At 42.0% G+C, this 13,790-nt stretch overlaps 2 protein-coding genes across 2 annotated transcripts in view; one reads left to right on the top strand and one right to left on the bottom strand.

Moving 5' to 3' along the window:
• Positions 1–13,790, top strand: part of LOC130180043 (ryanodine receptor 3-like) — a 106,324-nt gene that overhangs the window by 14,343 nt on the left and 78,191 nt on the right. The window contains exon 2 of the mRNA XM_056393334.1: positions 10,682–10,801. Coding sequence (XP_056249309.1) covers positions 10,682–10,801 — 120 coding nt within the window. The remainder of the gene's footprint in view (positions 1–10,681; positions 10,802–13,790) is intronic.
• On the bottom strand, positions 2,639–3,533 carry LOC130180044 (uncharacterized). Its single transcript, XM_056393335.1, has 2 exons — positions 2,996–3,533; positions 2,639–2,895 (listed from the first exon to the last, which is right to left on the bottom strand). The coding sequence occupies exons 1-2, from the start codon at positions 3,522–3,524 to the stop codon at positions 2,684–2,686; spliced, it is 741 nt and encodes a 246-aa protein (XP_056249310.1). The 5' UTR covers positions 3,525–3,533; the 3' UTR covers positions 2,639–2,683.

The following is a 13,790-nucleotide window of genomic DNA, read 5'->3' as shown; positions in this document are numbered from 1 at the left end:
TATATTTATGAAATGTAGTTCTGGTAAATCTTTCCAGCTCATCAAATTGTTAAACAGAATTTTATCAAGTCAGCTGTGACAACAATACTTCATATTACCCTTGAGTCTAAATGGGTCACCTATTAGCAAGCTACCGTTAGCTTTGCCAGTTGCCTCCATTATCTAAACAACAGTTACACCTGGCAGTTAGAAGGTGTGAATATTGGTAACGACTAATCTACATAAGAAATAGTGTGATAGTTCAACCTGTTTTACTTGTGATATGTAAATCTCTTAGTAAACACTTATGTTGTAGCTATACGAAGTTTTTTATTATGAAGAGCTGGTGCAAGGGACTTTAAAGACTAAATCCTCCTGGATTCTGATAATTCAGGTAGATACAAACATTTATTATCTCAAAGTTCTTCCTCTGACACTTTAATTGACACTATAATTTTCCCTGGAAATAGTTTCAGCCTGATTCCTGGTGTTGATAAAACAATTAAGTCCCCTTGATTTGGTCTGAAGTGACAAATGTAGTGCAGCCAGGTCCTAAATCATTTTGGATTCTGATGATTCATGATGAAGCCCCTCTTAAAAAGAATACAAATGTACTGTACACATTATATTTAATATGTATAATCTACACCTAACATGACCGGGTGGCAATAATAGATGATTAGGCCAACAACTCCCTAATGCTTTAATAGTGCGTCATTATAGACTGCAGTGTAGCCTCCTCTCCTCTCCTCTCTCCTCTCCTCTCCTCTCCTCTCTCCTCTCCTCATGTTACTGCCGTGGAGAGCCTACTAATAGCCCTGGGAAACACCTTCTTTTTCTGCACCTACACTCTGTGAGTGGGTGTTAGAGGAGAAAGACAAGGCAGGAGAGTGTGCTCGTGGGGGGTGCAACCGCTGCCCAGCTGTATTTTGTTCTGCAGTGCCTGACCAGCTGTATCAATCTGTCCAGAACAAAGTCTTGGTGTGTGAGCCAGCCTATATGTACAGTGTAAACTGGCAGCAGGCCCCTGGTGATGATGGAGACTTATTACCTAGTACACTTTAGAACGATGTCACATGGGGACAAAGGCAAGTGGAGGCAAGTGCTGCGGTCTGCTGTGTGCTGTGCATTTGGCTTTGTTTGCTTGTGTGAACAGGATCTTTTCCATTGTTACTCTATCTCATTTCCTTTCCTTTCCTTTCCTTTCCTTTCCTTTCCTTCCCTTCCCTCTCCTAGCCTCTCTTCTCTTCTCTCCTCTCTCCTGCGGTGTTCTACTTTTCAACCTCCTCCCAGAGGGCCGCTCGGTGCCACCCTCGGATCAATTTGCTGTTGATTCACCAGATTCTTTGGCACAGGATCAAGCTGAAGAAGACAGAGCAAATCTGACCTCAAAGAGCAAGGCAGAGAGCAGAGAGCTGCTGCAGCTGCAGGAGTAAAGTCTGGATTTTATCACCACACGTCTTTACTTTGATGGGATGTACTTAGCAATGGCAATTTCATCTTAACGGGAGGTGTAATTGTCTTTTCTTTATGAACTCCTTTAGATATTTACACACCCTCTTGCACCACTGCATTGTACACAGAAAGTTGGTAGTTTGGGTGAATGCAATCTTTGCAATTGAGCTTTATGTGCAAGCTTTATTTGCCACATTTTTAGAGGTGACAGAATCTGTTGTTGACATTGATCAATGGCTTGTGGCTCTGTTGGCTGCCAAGGCATCTTAGAAGCCACAATCAGTTTCATGGATTTAAACTGGAGACACATTAATGATGACACCAATTGTCATGTTGTCCCTGGCCTTTGGGAGTTGTACCACCGTCCAAAGTGTTTATCATGTGCTGTTTGTTGCAGTATACACCCGGTTCCACGGCCCGAATCAGGCCCATATACAGCATGATTGTCAGATGCTACTTCCACATCTGGACCAGTTCTGGTACACACACTGAAAATGAAAACAGCCGCAGTCCTGAGCCTCCAGTCATTACTCTCACATTTTTTAAAGATCATTTCATTTTTAAACATTTAAAAAACATTATTTATTTTATATTTATATTATTATATTTATATTTTCACCTAAATTGTAGCCTATTGTTTGGGAAATGATTTGATGGCCCACTTGCAATACCTTTGTGGTCCACAGGTTGAGAACTGCTGGGCTATTCTGTGTATATAAAATATATTAAATAGGTGTGTTGGCTACAATCTCTATTAATAATGTCTCTAGATGACATGAAATTGAGGAAGACGGTTTTTATAAATGCAAAACAGCTTCAGTTTCCAGTTCATGTTAACATGAATTGAAAGAGGAATTATGAATTGAGGTGGAACTAAAGCCTCTTTCCTCTTATATTTGATTTTCCCTCTTTTTTTAGATAAAGTTTTCACAGTCTTTGATGCCGTATAAGTAACACAGAATATATGTCATCCATAACACAGGACATGACCATCACTTTTAGTGGTTACCCACATCTTAGTTATTTAACGGCAAGTACAGCTCACATGTTCTCAATGCAGCGTAGTTTTAATATAAAGTTATACAAGTATATATCATCAAAGTTACAGTGTATATATATATATATATATATAAAATCAAAGGTACAGTTCAGTATATATAGAAGGGGAAGGGGAGAGGGGGGAGGGGTGAAGGGTAGAGAAAGGGGGGTTAGGGGTTGGATGTGGGGAGAGAGAGGGGAGGAGGGGGGTTCAGGAGAAGGTTTTCTTGAGGATACTGTTCCTGGACAGGCGGTAACTGTGGACCTGCTCACACAGACTGTTCTTTGGGTACAGGTCTTTGAGACTGAGACACGCCTCCTTCTTCTTCTCCACCTCTTCCTGTTTCTTTACAAATAGTCCAGACTTCTGCAGCCTCTTCTGCAGCCAGTGCAGGGCCCTGGACGACATCAGCCTCGCTGCTTCTTCAGGGGAACAAGAAGGTGATGAGCACATTAAAAGATGCAGTGTTAAATAAGTAGAACGATGCAGTTTGAAACTAATGGATAGACATGAGTTACGTACTTTCAGACTTGAGGCGTGTTCCTTTAGCGGCGGGGCGGTGGTGGGTGGAGTCGGTTGGGTGGAGCTCCTCTTCAGGAGTCTGCTCTCCAACCCAGTTGTTGATCAGAGGTTTTCTTCCACTCTGCTCCTGACTCCTCACCTCAGAGGTCGGGCTCTTTAAGCTGCGTTGAGCTGCCTCGGCCTCCTCGCGCCTCCTCTGCTGCACCTCCTTCAGATCGCTCAGTGTGAATCTGGGTCTCGTGATGGGCTCCTCTGCCATCAACACATTTCTCCTCCTCCTCTTTTGCCTCCTCTTCCTCTCCTCAACTTGTTCTCTCAGACTGTTCACTCTCTCAGTTTCTTTCTCTTTTTCTCTCCTGCGTCTCTCCAGCTCTTCCAGAGCAACTCTTGCTCTTCTCTCCTCCTCCAGCTCCCTCAGCTCTCTGTACATTTCTTCTCTGAAATGTTTCCTTCTCTCCTCAGAAGTCATTTTCCTGATGTTCGTCAGAACCTCCATTTCAGTGAGGAGTTGACTCTCGTATACCAACATGTTGCTCTCGGTCACTTGTGCAGATGGATTTGCTCTGTGTGTCTGTGTGTGTGTCTGTCAAAGGTTTTTAGTAGACTGACACCAGCAGACAGGAGAACTGTAGTATAAGGACAATGGTGGAACCCTGAGACGGTTCCATCCATGGTGACGACATAAGTTCTTGTGTTACATCAGGTTCTGCTTCTAGAACGAGCAGTGTGTGAGTGTTGATTTCCAAAAAACAAATGTAAACTGCTTCAGCCACTGTAAAAGCACCTCTAAAATGTACTCCAATAGTGTTGAGGGTGTCATAAATGTTGAAGCTCCAAAGACACCCCATAGTTGAATAAATCTGGCCCATACTTGGGCCACATGCTTGTTTTCTTCTGGCCCACACTGTTAAATGTTTCGCCGTTAAAAAACTGGAGGCAAGGTCGCCATTATTTTACTGTAAAACTGTTGCTGGTAAATACAGCAAAAAGATGTTATTTTCTACTTTTACAGTAGAATACTGATGAAGGATTAGCAATTTATTACTGTTTATTTAAACTTTTTTCACAGGAGCTATATTTTGCAGATTTTTACCTTAAACTGTAGTACATATATAAAACATGCTGCAGTATAAGCTATTTATAAATTAACTGCTAACAAAAAGGACTACAGTGATTTATGTTTTTCCCTAAACTTTATGAGTTGATAAATTATCCCTTGGCAGTCTTGCTATAAAACTATATTTTAACATATTGAATAAATATCTTTGAAATTGCAACTTAAAATTTTGAAGACAAATAATACAGCTTCAAAGTGTCTTTTCAAACCACGTCTCTCTTTATTAAGCTTGTGAAAACACCACACGCAAATAAACCAAAATTTCAGTCATTTATAAAAGATCTCTAACAAGTGTTGTAGTCTGCATGGACATTAAACACTGGACGCAAATAAACACAAGAAATATTATCAAAAATAATGAAGCGTTTCTCTAACATAAGCTGTTGTACTGTATGTGTATATTTATAAAGATTGTATGAGGGAACAGCTTAAGGTGCAAATGAGTGGCAAAGTGAACTGAAAAAAGAGTGTGGCAAGAGAATAACAGTGTGTGTGAGTGAGTGACTTATATACTCAAAGTTCAAAGTCCTTCATTTCTTTAGTAGACTGGACACACATGGGTTGACTGATGCCATCTTTTTTCTGAGTGACCTTCCCCATTTTCCAAGACTATGACCCGTCCAGCCTTGGTGCCTCTGTCAGGATTTATCCCGATGAATGGCCTGAAAAACAAGAGTGTGTATTGAGGGTTGGTGGGGAATTAGGAAAGTGTACTTTCATGGTACAGATTAAGTAATAGTTTGTTTCGCCATGATTAGTGTCAGAAAAGCTTCCTTAACATGCTCCAGTAATCAGATGTTTAAGGCAGCTTGTATGTAACGTGAGACGAAACTCAACAAACACAAGGTCAACATCATCAAAGCTGCTGTGAGCACATAGTACCAGTTGAAGGATGTAAGCATCTCGCCTTTGAATTAATTCCATTGTGCATGCAGCCACATCTTGGGACTGAAGATTGAAGCTGTAGTGAGTAGAAAAGACTGCAGCGTGTGGTCAGCTGGCTGTGTGCCCCTCACAAATGACGTGCCCCTCAATGCTGATCATGAAGTGGTGAATACAGCTTCCTGGTGTTTCACCTGAAGTTTGAAAAAGAGAAAAGAGCATTGACATTGTCACATTGCAAATGAGACGTACCAGGGAAACTGAAATCCTTCTACCCCTTCACAGATGAGTCCTTTTCTGTTTGTTATATACATTATAAGATGTTGTGACATATAGCTGAACCGTGTTGTACAGCCACATTATGTTTGCTCTGTTCATTGAAATAATAGTGGAAGTAATAACTGATGACAGTTTAGCTAGCTGGCTAACATTAGCAAACAAGCTCCCGGTAAATTCAGTCCCGACAGTAAAGTAGCGTTGTCTAAATAAAATCAGCAGCGTCCTTTGGAGACGTGCACTTAGCAGATGCTAACAAGAAGTGAAGTTAAGATGCAACTCACCCTGTAGTTTGGAGGAATCGGGATCAGAGTTCAGCTCCTCTCTCTGTCACACGATGAAACTGCGAGTGAAACGGATGATAGAAAGTTATCATTATAGTGTTACCGACGTTTTAGATCACAACAGAAGGTTTTTCCCCGCTTAGCAACTGTACAGCTATACATCGAAGTAGCTAGCGTTAGCTGAAAGTACACGCTGTTAGCTTGTGTTTGTGTCAGCTCAGACTCTCATCTCAAATGACTCTAAACTTAATTCAAGTCCAATGCTCTTTACATTCACTCTGAATACAGTTTATTTCAGCGAATTAATCCTAAACATGAAGATAAATCAGGAGGAGATCTCTGGCTTAAAGACTAACATTACAGGTAAAATAACTCGTCTTTTTTAATGCCATTCTATTAGATAATCAATACAACTTCATTGGAAATGTGATGTATTTTACCTATGCTAACAAACAGGGCAAAAAGGCACTGTTTGTTAGCAAAGGCACCTATTCATTTGAAGGATGAAGATGGGTGAAAAAAAAAATCAAACTGCATTGTTCAGTCAAAGGTGTCTCTCTCTCTGTTTTCCCAAAATGCATTGCAAAAAAATACTGTTTTCTTTCCTCCAAGCAATAATACTGTAAAATACCGTTATAAACATTTCATTTGCAGTAATATACTGCATTTAAAGATAACAGGATTAGACTGTTGAAATTTTCCCGTAATATACAGCAATTTGTTACAGTGTATTTTTTTCTGCAGCACTGATGATTTAAACTTGATGTAGAGTATTTCATGTGAAAGAAGACGCTAATATCATGAGCATAGAGGGTTGGGTGTAACATAGTGCAAGCAGTGGCAATACAAGCCTCACGGGAGGCATTGGAGCAACCCATGAAATACCGGAGCAATTCAGTTGCCATCACGCCCGGGCTCATTGGTGCTCGAAAACAGGAAACATTCTGCTTTACTTGGGAGAGGTAGTTTGCTCTTTTCCTCTCTTGCTCCAGCTTGTTTGTGACTCTAAGATGTTTTGTGACTCCAGCTTCTAAAGTAGTTATTGTAGAGCCTCCAGGATGTACTGGAGAATACATTGCCAAAGCTTTGCAGCCCTGCGAAGTGCATGATAAGGTGGTAAGAGTCTGTTTCCATGAGCTGATGGCACTGCACTGCACTGCACTACTAACTGCTGAAATGCTGTAGATGTCTCTTCAGACCAGTGGCTTAGATACTCCAGACCTCCCCCCTGAGAGCATTTTGCTGCTGCTTATTCCACTGCTTAAGAGGAGCAGAATAACATCAGGTTACACTCCACAAACCCAGGGCTTCTCATCTTTGTTGTCTGGAGGGCTGGATTCAAAACTATGCAGCAGTGTACATAAAAAAAACTCTCTCTAATGCCAGGATTATTGTTCCAAGAGCCATTACAACCCATTACATGCTTCTAAAGTCTGTAATCACTCTTTGCTATCATCAATAATGATAATTTATTTAGAAGCAGTATTGTGTTCGTGTGAATAAGTGCAGGCCCTTGTACTGCCAGCAACACTACAAGGTCTGGCCTGTAGGGCAGCACTGGCAGTGTTGCACTCTCAGGACTTTGGTGTTTTACAGGACAAAGTGTTTCTCATCTCAGCCTGAATTTGTGTACGCTTTAAACAGTAATTGGCTTACTGCAGCTCTGTTAAAGAGACCTTTGGCATGCCCACCTGTCACTATGCAAAAATCTCCTACAATGTCATTACCCCCCCACACTTGTGCTTGAGGAGAGCATGATTGGTTAAAACCAAGAAAAGAAGCATAGTTGTCGCCAAAGCCCGCTCATTGATATGCTATAGTGTTACTCACAGAAGTCCCAAAGGAGCAAGGTAGAGTTTTATGCTATTGTTGTAGGGCATACACGCACTTATACACAGTAGAGATGACAAATACACGGATTTACACAGAACAAAGCCACAAGAGCGAGAGAGTGTGAGAGAGGGAGTATTATGATCCAGTCAAATTCAATCTCAAGGTGCCCTTGGAGACTCTGTTCACTTCACATTCTTCAAGACAGTTTAACGAATTATGTTTTCTTTCGTGAGAGCTGAACTCCTGATGTCACATTTTGACTATTTTACACCAGCTTCTGTACCTCAACACAATCTCACTGAGGGCTTTTTTTTTTTTAGCCTTTTTATTAGTGGCATGGCTTTAGGCATGGCAACTATTGTCCTGTGGGAAATGGTACTGGTTGGCTGCTAGATATAGAGATATTAAACTTACAATTTCTGCCTACTCAAAAAAGTCAACTATATGACATGCTCTCTCTCCTGACTTGGCTCGACCAATATTTTCTACAGAGATACAATACAGAGCTATTTCTATACAGATATCCGAAGGCAGGAGAGTACCCTGGTATCTGATGTTTTTTTGTAAACTGACCCATCCTAAATTGAGGAGAGCATCTTTCCTCCCTACCTTCCCAACTGACATCGCTTAATGCTTCACTTTATGAATGATTGGCCCTCCGCCTCAGCAGTCCGGAGGATGAGCGAGAATAAGAGGTTGATGCAGAGGAAAGAAGAGAGAGAGAAAGAGAGAGAGAGAGAGAGAGACAGAGAGAGGGACCATGTCAGATACTTAATTGTACTTGAGTGTGAGGGTGAGAATGGGGAAAGGGGCCAGTTGTGGGCTAGACTGAGGCAGAGACACGAGAGTTATCCAGTCTGATTAAAGAGATGCTTGTGTGTGTGTGTGTGTGTGTGTGTGTGTGTGTGTGTGTGTGTGTGTGTGTGTTTATATGTTTGCACGTGCGTGTTTGTATGTGTGTACGTGCGTGTGCGTGTCTCGGCACTGAGACAGGCAGGAATGTGATGCGTGGATCGATACTATCCTTATAGGGCCCAAATCAACCATATGCCCGCTCCTCTAGCACACAGACTGATTGCATGTTCCAACCCAGTCGAGTGTTGATTTGCCATAGAGGGCTATTCATTTCAGTCTGCATCTGTGTTGAATAACATTTTCATATTGATCCAAGACTGTTAGCATTATCCAAAGTCTTTTCTAAAGCAGTCTCATGAAGGGAATGAATCAGTTCCAGCAGTCAGTATTGTCTCGAGTGCCTGTGCTTAGACTACACCTGTATGCCATACTGTATATTGTAATGATAGACTATATTTATCAATGTAAATATACAAAAGGGGTGGGTGATACTGCCAAAAAATAACATTATGATATGCAATGCTACACTGTTGTTAGAAAAAAAAAATAAATCCATGTCCACTTATTGAAAAATTTCCAGAGCTTTCAGCCACATTTTTCTGGCGCTCATTTCCTGTGCATCAAACTTGTGCTTAGAATTTATTTTCAAACTGCTATTTCCAGGTAGTACCATGATGTGACAAAATTTGATCTCATTAAATATATAAATATACCTGTAATACTGTGAAAGACGCACCTGCACACACTAATTTTTCTTTTCTTTTCATTGGAAGGGGAAAGTCTTCAAAGACTGAGGCTCACAATGTGCTCCAAAATTAGGATCTGTCCCTGTACCACTTCCGAGGCACACTGTGCATCAACACAAAATAAACTGTGTAAATCATGCGTGCTTTTTGGAGGGCCCTGAGGATCGTCATGTCGATTTTCTTGGACTGCTTTTAACACTCACACACGTTTAAAAAAAAAAACAAAAAAAAAACCTGTATATGCACATCCACGCACATGCAACGTCTGCCTTTGCATCGTGCTGCGCTGTAATGGAGTGCTTTAGTGTTACTACTACTACTGCTGCACTCTGCTCTAAGCACAATCCCTCTCACCTTAAATAATGCAGCTGGCCATTGTGCACAAGCCCCCCCCCCCCCCCCCCCCCTTCCCCTCTCGTCCCATAGCAGCCCATATCAGCAGATTTCCGCCTGCTCTGCTATCGCTACACGTAACTGTCCAATTCAGCGTTTACAGGGCCAGCACCATAAACACAATCAACACATTTACACAAGAGCAGCATCAGATGTTTGTTTTCAGCTGCTGTGCCCCCAGAAGAATGCACCTGTCTTTGCTGACGTGTGTAATTGCTACAGTTTCACAAAAGACAGAAAGCAGCCTTAATGCTCCTGGCTCATCGGCATTAAACATTTAAACCATTTATTTATTAATGCAACCTATTTATGTTTTTTTTTTTTTTTTTTTTTACATAAACACAGTTTTGAAAAGCCCTGGAAAATGCTGACGTAAATCACTGATAAAATGCTTCCTTTTACAAATACCTTCAGTAATATGTCAATACGCTGCTCATGCTGATTTTGTATTAAAAATGCTTGTCTCAAAGCCATTTACTTAGCAAGCTTGGATCCAACAAGACAGTTCTTAAGATAAATACGTCCCGAAATACAATGCATATAACATGATCAAATATATGCAGAGACAATCTCACACGTTTACTAATGCAGCATCAAAGCCATGTAATTCCTCTCTTTTACATACATAAACGTATTCATTTACTTACACCATTATTTCCCTTTTAAAACGTGAAATACTTCAATCAATTGCCTCAACCTCATTTTGTACCATATAAAGAGTAAACAGCCTAGAGGATCAGCCATGCGTACTTTCCGTTTGATGTCGCATTCAGTGGGTAACCCCCCCCCCCCCCAATTAGCTGGGCAGAGGCAGAGAAAAGAGGATAACTTGTGTAGGAAGGCAAGTGTATGTTAGTTATTAGAATTAACTCTTTGTGGTGTACCTGACGTTTGAGTACACAATGGTATATTACAAGTGATATTTAGATATATGGGAGATTTTCATCTTCTCAGGATTCAGTGTCACTTTAAACATTTTAAACTAAATTATTTAAAATGTTTAAAATGAAGAAGCTGATCATCGGTGCAGTTATACCAAACCATATCTCTTCATTTGTGGTTGCAGTTCCTTTTCTCTTATTTTGAAAATACCTTATTAAAAAAAAGTGGGAGCGACGTTGCTGAAGGGACCACACAGTGGTTCTTTAGTGGTATAATGATGGTATTTGAAGTAGTACTTGGATGGGCGTGAGCGTGTGGGTGAATTGAGGTTCTCTCAGGACATTGACGCGCACACTCACGGGTGTCTGCACTCATGCATGCACAGACACAAAGACTGAAGTCTGTTTTGTCTTGACAGGATGATGAAGTGGTGCTCCAGTGCGTGGCCTGCATCCAGAAGGAGAATCGCAAGTTCTGCCTGGCTGCTGAGGGTCTGGGGAACCGGCTGTGTTACCTGGAGCCCACATCTGAGGCGAAGGTAGGCACACTGACTCCACTGTTGCGCTGTTTGATTCTCTCTGATCTGAAAACAAACACAAAAAACATTCAGCTCAACACAGAAACGCATGTTGTCGGCGTGGGATGTATCTGCTCATATCCTTGATGAAAAATCATCTGCTTCATTTGATGGGAGTTTGTTTTCGCTGCAGTTATATAATCAACTTTTATTTTCACACACGCACATTCAGACACTAATATACCCAACAAATGTCACATGAAGCAGTTTGCGGGTAAATGAAGCGGATGAAAGGGTGCATTCACGCGGGGCGAGAGCTCCATGGAAACCAAACATCCATTCAGTTCATTCTTGCTTAGGTCCAGCAAACGATCAGTGAAGCCAAGCGGAGACGCACAGAAAAGGCGGCTCAGCACGTCATAAAAACAGGAACAACTGCTCACATCCACCTTGGTCTCCTTGATGAGCTTCTCTTCCGAGGGTTCAGGCACAACTCAGCGGGCCCCGCCGTCAGATGATAATTCCCTCAAATCACGCCCCTACACGCGCTTGATGGATTGTTTCATAAACAGTGCTGTCGTTGACTGTAATTGCCTACAGCTTTATTGCATCTGAGCAGCACTGTCGTAGCAGTGGACACCATTTGCTGGTTTTTGCAAATAAGTGCGAAGTTCTAATGACTTTAATTTAATTGTTTTACATTGTAATTGCCTCTGTAATGCATTTTTGAGCAACTAATCCAGATTCTGAAGCACATCCTCACGCTTTGTTTCTACGGCAAGTGATCAAGCTATTAGGCACAATTGTCTGAATAATGATTGGCTGTAGGAGAGAATCATAACCATCTCAAGATAGGACACCAGGCAGGTGCACTGTGTATAAAAAGACGCTTTTCAGGGACAAAAGAGCAACATGAGGGGGCTCAAAGAGGAAGAGCGAATGTTGTACATCAGAAGTTGTTTGTGCATGTGAGCAAAGATCTGTTCATTCCTGGCTTTCTCCCCTTTCAGCATCCCCCTCCTGCCCTCCGACTGCTCTCACAAACAGTACTGTATGTGTGTCTGTGGTGGAGGAGGGAAGGGGAGGGGGGTGCAAAGAGGGAGGTGAGGCTTTCACCCCATATTGGATGGTAATTATACCTGACAGGTGTGATGGATGTTCTCCCGATCTGGCACTTTGTCTTCATTGCCTGGTGTTTTTATGAAAAGGCATCACCCCACCTTTGGGATCACCGACGGAGGGCCTGAGAAAACCCAAGATGGCAATTTAGAAGTGGGCCCGGACAACTGAACAGGATGCCTCCTTACCTTGGTGAACTAGACTACTAATGGGGCACAGAGCCAGGACTACAGGATGAGGTTGATTTAAAGTGTGCACAGTTTAAATGGCAACATCAATCAGCCTGTGAGAAGCTGGTTGATTGTGATATACGACCAGCAACTCTGGCCTGTCAGCGACTCAATATTATGACCACTGGAGGGTAGATGCCCACATGCGATAATGACACACACTGTTGTGTGTACAGTGTGTGGAATCAAGAAACTAGCAGTAGCCAATTGATATTTGCAAATTGTTTGTTTTAGTTCCTTTCTTTATCTCTTCAGGTAACTGTTTTAGCCGCTCTTCTAATTAAGCTGAAAAGGAACTGCAGAGTATGAGGTCACCTTCTCGGGGCGGTCGGCTTTAACCCTTTTTGACCCTGTCTCTGGAGACAGAAATAAAGACGTGATCTATCTTTGCCCATAATCGAGCTACGCTCTCTCCCTCAACACACGGTTGGTCATAAACCGATCGTCAGGGCATGGACAAGCTGTTGTAAAGCTGTCTCCCTGCTCTGCCTTGTGAGTGGACATCCTGACAGGGCTAGACACTCATCATCCCCTCCAGCTCCTCTGGACCTTCATTTCACTTCCCTGCTCAGTCAAGGCAGCTCCCCTCCCCACCAAATGTTACAATCCTGCGCCTGGAGAGAGCAAAGGTCAGCCGTTAGTCACCCAGAGAGATGAGGGCTGGTGGGGGTGGATTGCTTCCCACAAGAGCCTTTTACTCTGATTCCTCTGCAGTGACACTGCTAGGTTGTACATACTGAGAGACAAGGATGTACAAGTGTGAATAGTTTCACATTTTGATAAATAATTTGATTCTTGCCTAGATTTAGGTGAGATGGTCAATACCACTCTCATATCAGTCCATTAATGTGAAGCTAGGCAGGGCACATTAAGCCTAGCTTAGCTTGAAACAGATGACATTACCTGAAAATACCTGAGTGCAGCCAGAAAACCAAATTTAACTCTCATTTAACTCTTGGCAAGAAAGCAAGTATAAAGCCAAAATTCATCTCCAAATGTCAAACTACTTCTGTAAGTGCATTTGTGGGAGTGTCTTTTTTTTTTTTTGGACTACAAAAGCATGAATTTGGGAGAGGTTTAGGGTTCATATAAATTCATACAATCTCTCAAAATAAAACAAGTCACTCAAGTTGAAGTCTAAATTAAGTGATTGTGACATCTGGGAGTGTGTCTGTAGTCAGCAGTGCCAATGTGACTATCTGGGAACAGGGTCGTTAGATTTCAACACACTGGCATGTGTTGCCGTCTTCATTTTAATTATAGTATTCGTGTATTAAATGTAAATCTGTTGTTCCTTCAAACTGAAACCGTGTTGTGTGAAGTTTGCAAATGAGGTTAGATTTAGCCGTGTGAATGATCCAGTTAGGGAGAAGTTAAGATACTCAGTAAGGAGGCCAGGGCAGGTGTTTAGGTTGATATCATTTATCTTATAGCTGTACCCCACAGTCCCTGCTTCCCTCATTCTGTCAGTGAACTTCCCTTATTCTCTTTTGCCCTCTCCATCACTGCCCTGGTTTGGGATGCAATTTGGCATCTTCTTCGTGTTTCTAAGCGCGTTCTTCCCAGGACATGACTTATCTGAGCGCAGACTGACCTGAGAGCACTTAATCTGTTTATAAAGTACCTTTTAATGAATATCGCCTGCTCGATTAAGACACACT

This window comes from Seriola aureovittata, chromosome 13 (genome assembly GCF_021018895.1).
Source record: "Seriola aureovittata isolate HTS-2021-v1 ecotype China chromosome 13, ASM2101889v1, whole genome shotgun sequence".
NCBI lineage: Eukaryota > Metazoa > Chordata > Actinopteri > Carangiformes > Carangidae > Seriola > Seriola aureovittata.
Note: the sequence above shows the minus strand (reverse complement) of the source record. Positions and strands in the feature narration are given on the sequence as shown.

Excerpts from the sequence above, each read along its gene's own strand:
- LOC130180044 (XM_056393335.1), bottom strand. The coding sequence starts at position 3,524 with ATGTTGGTATACGAGAGTCAACTCCTCACTGAAATGGAGGTTCTGACG. Across the intron at positions 2,896-2,995 it reads AACACGCCTCAAGTCTGAAA|AAGCAGCGAGGCTGATGTCG; the intron begins GTACGTAACTCA and ends GTTCCCCTGAAG.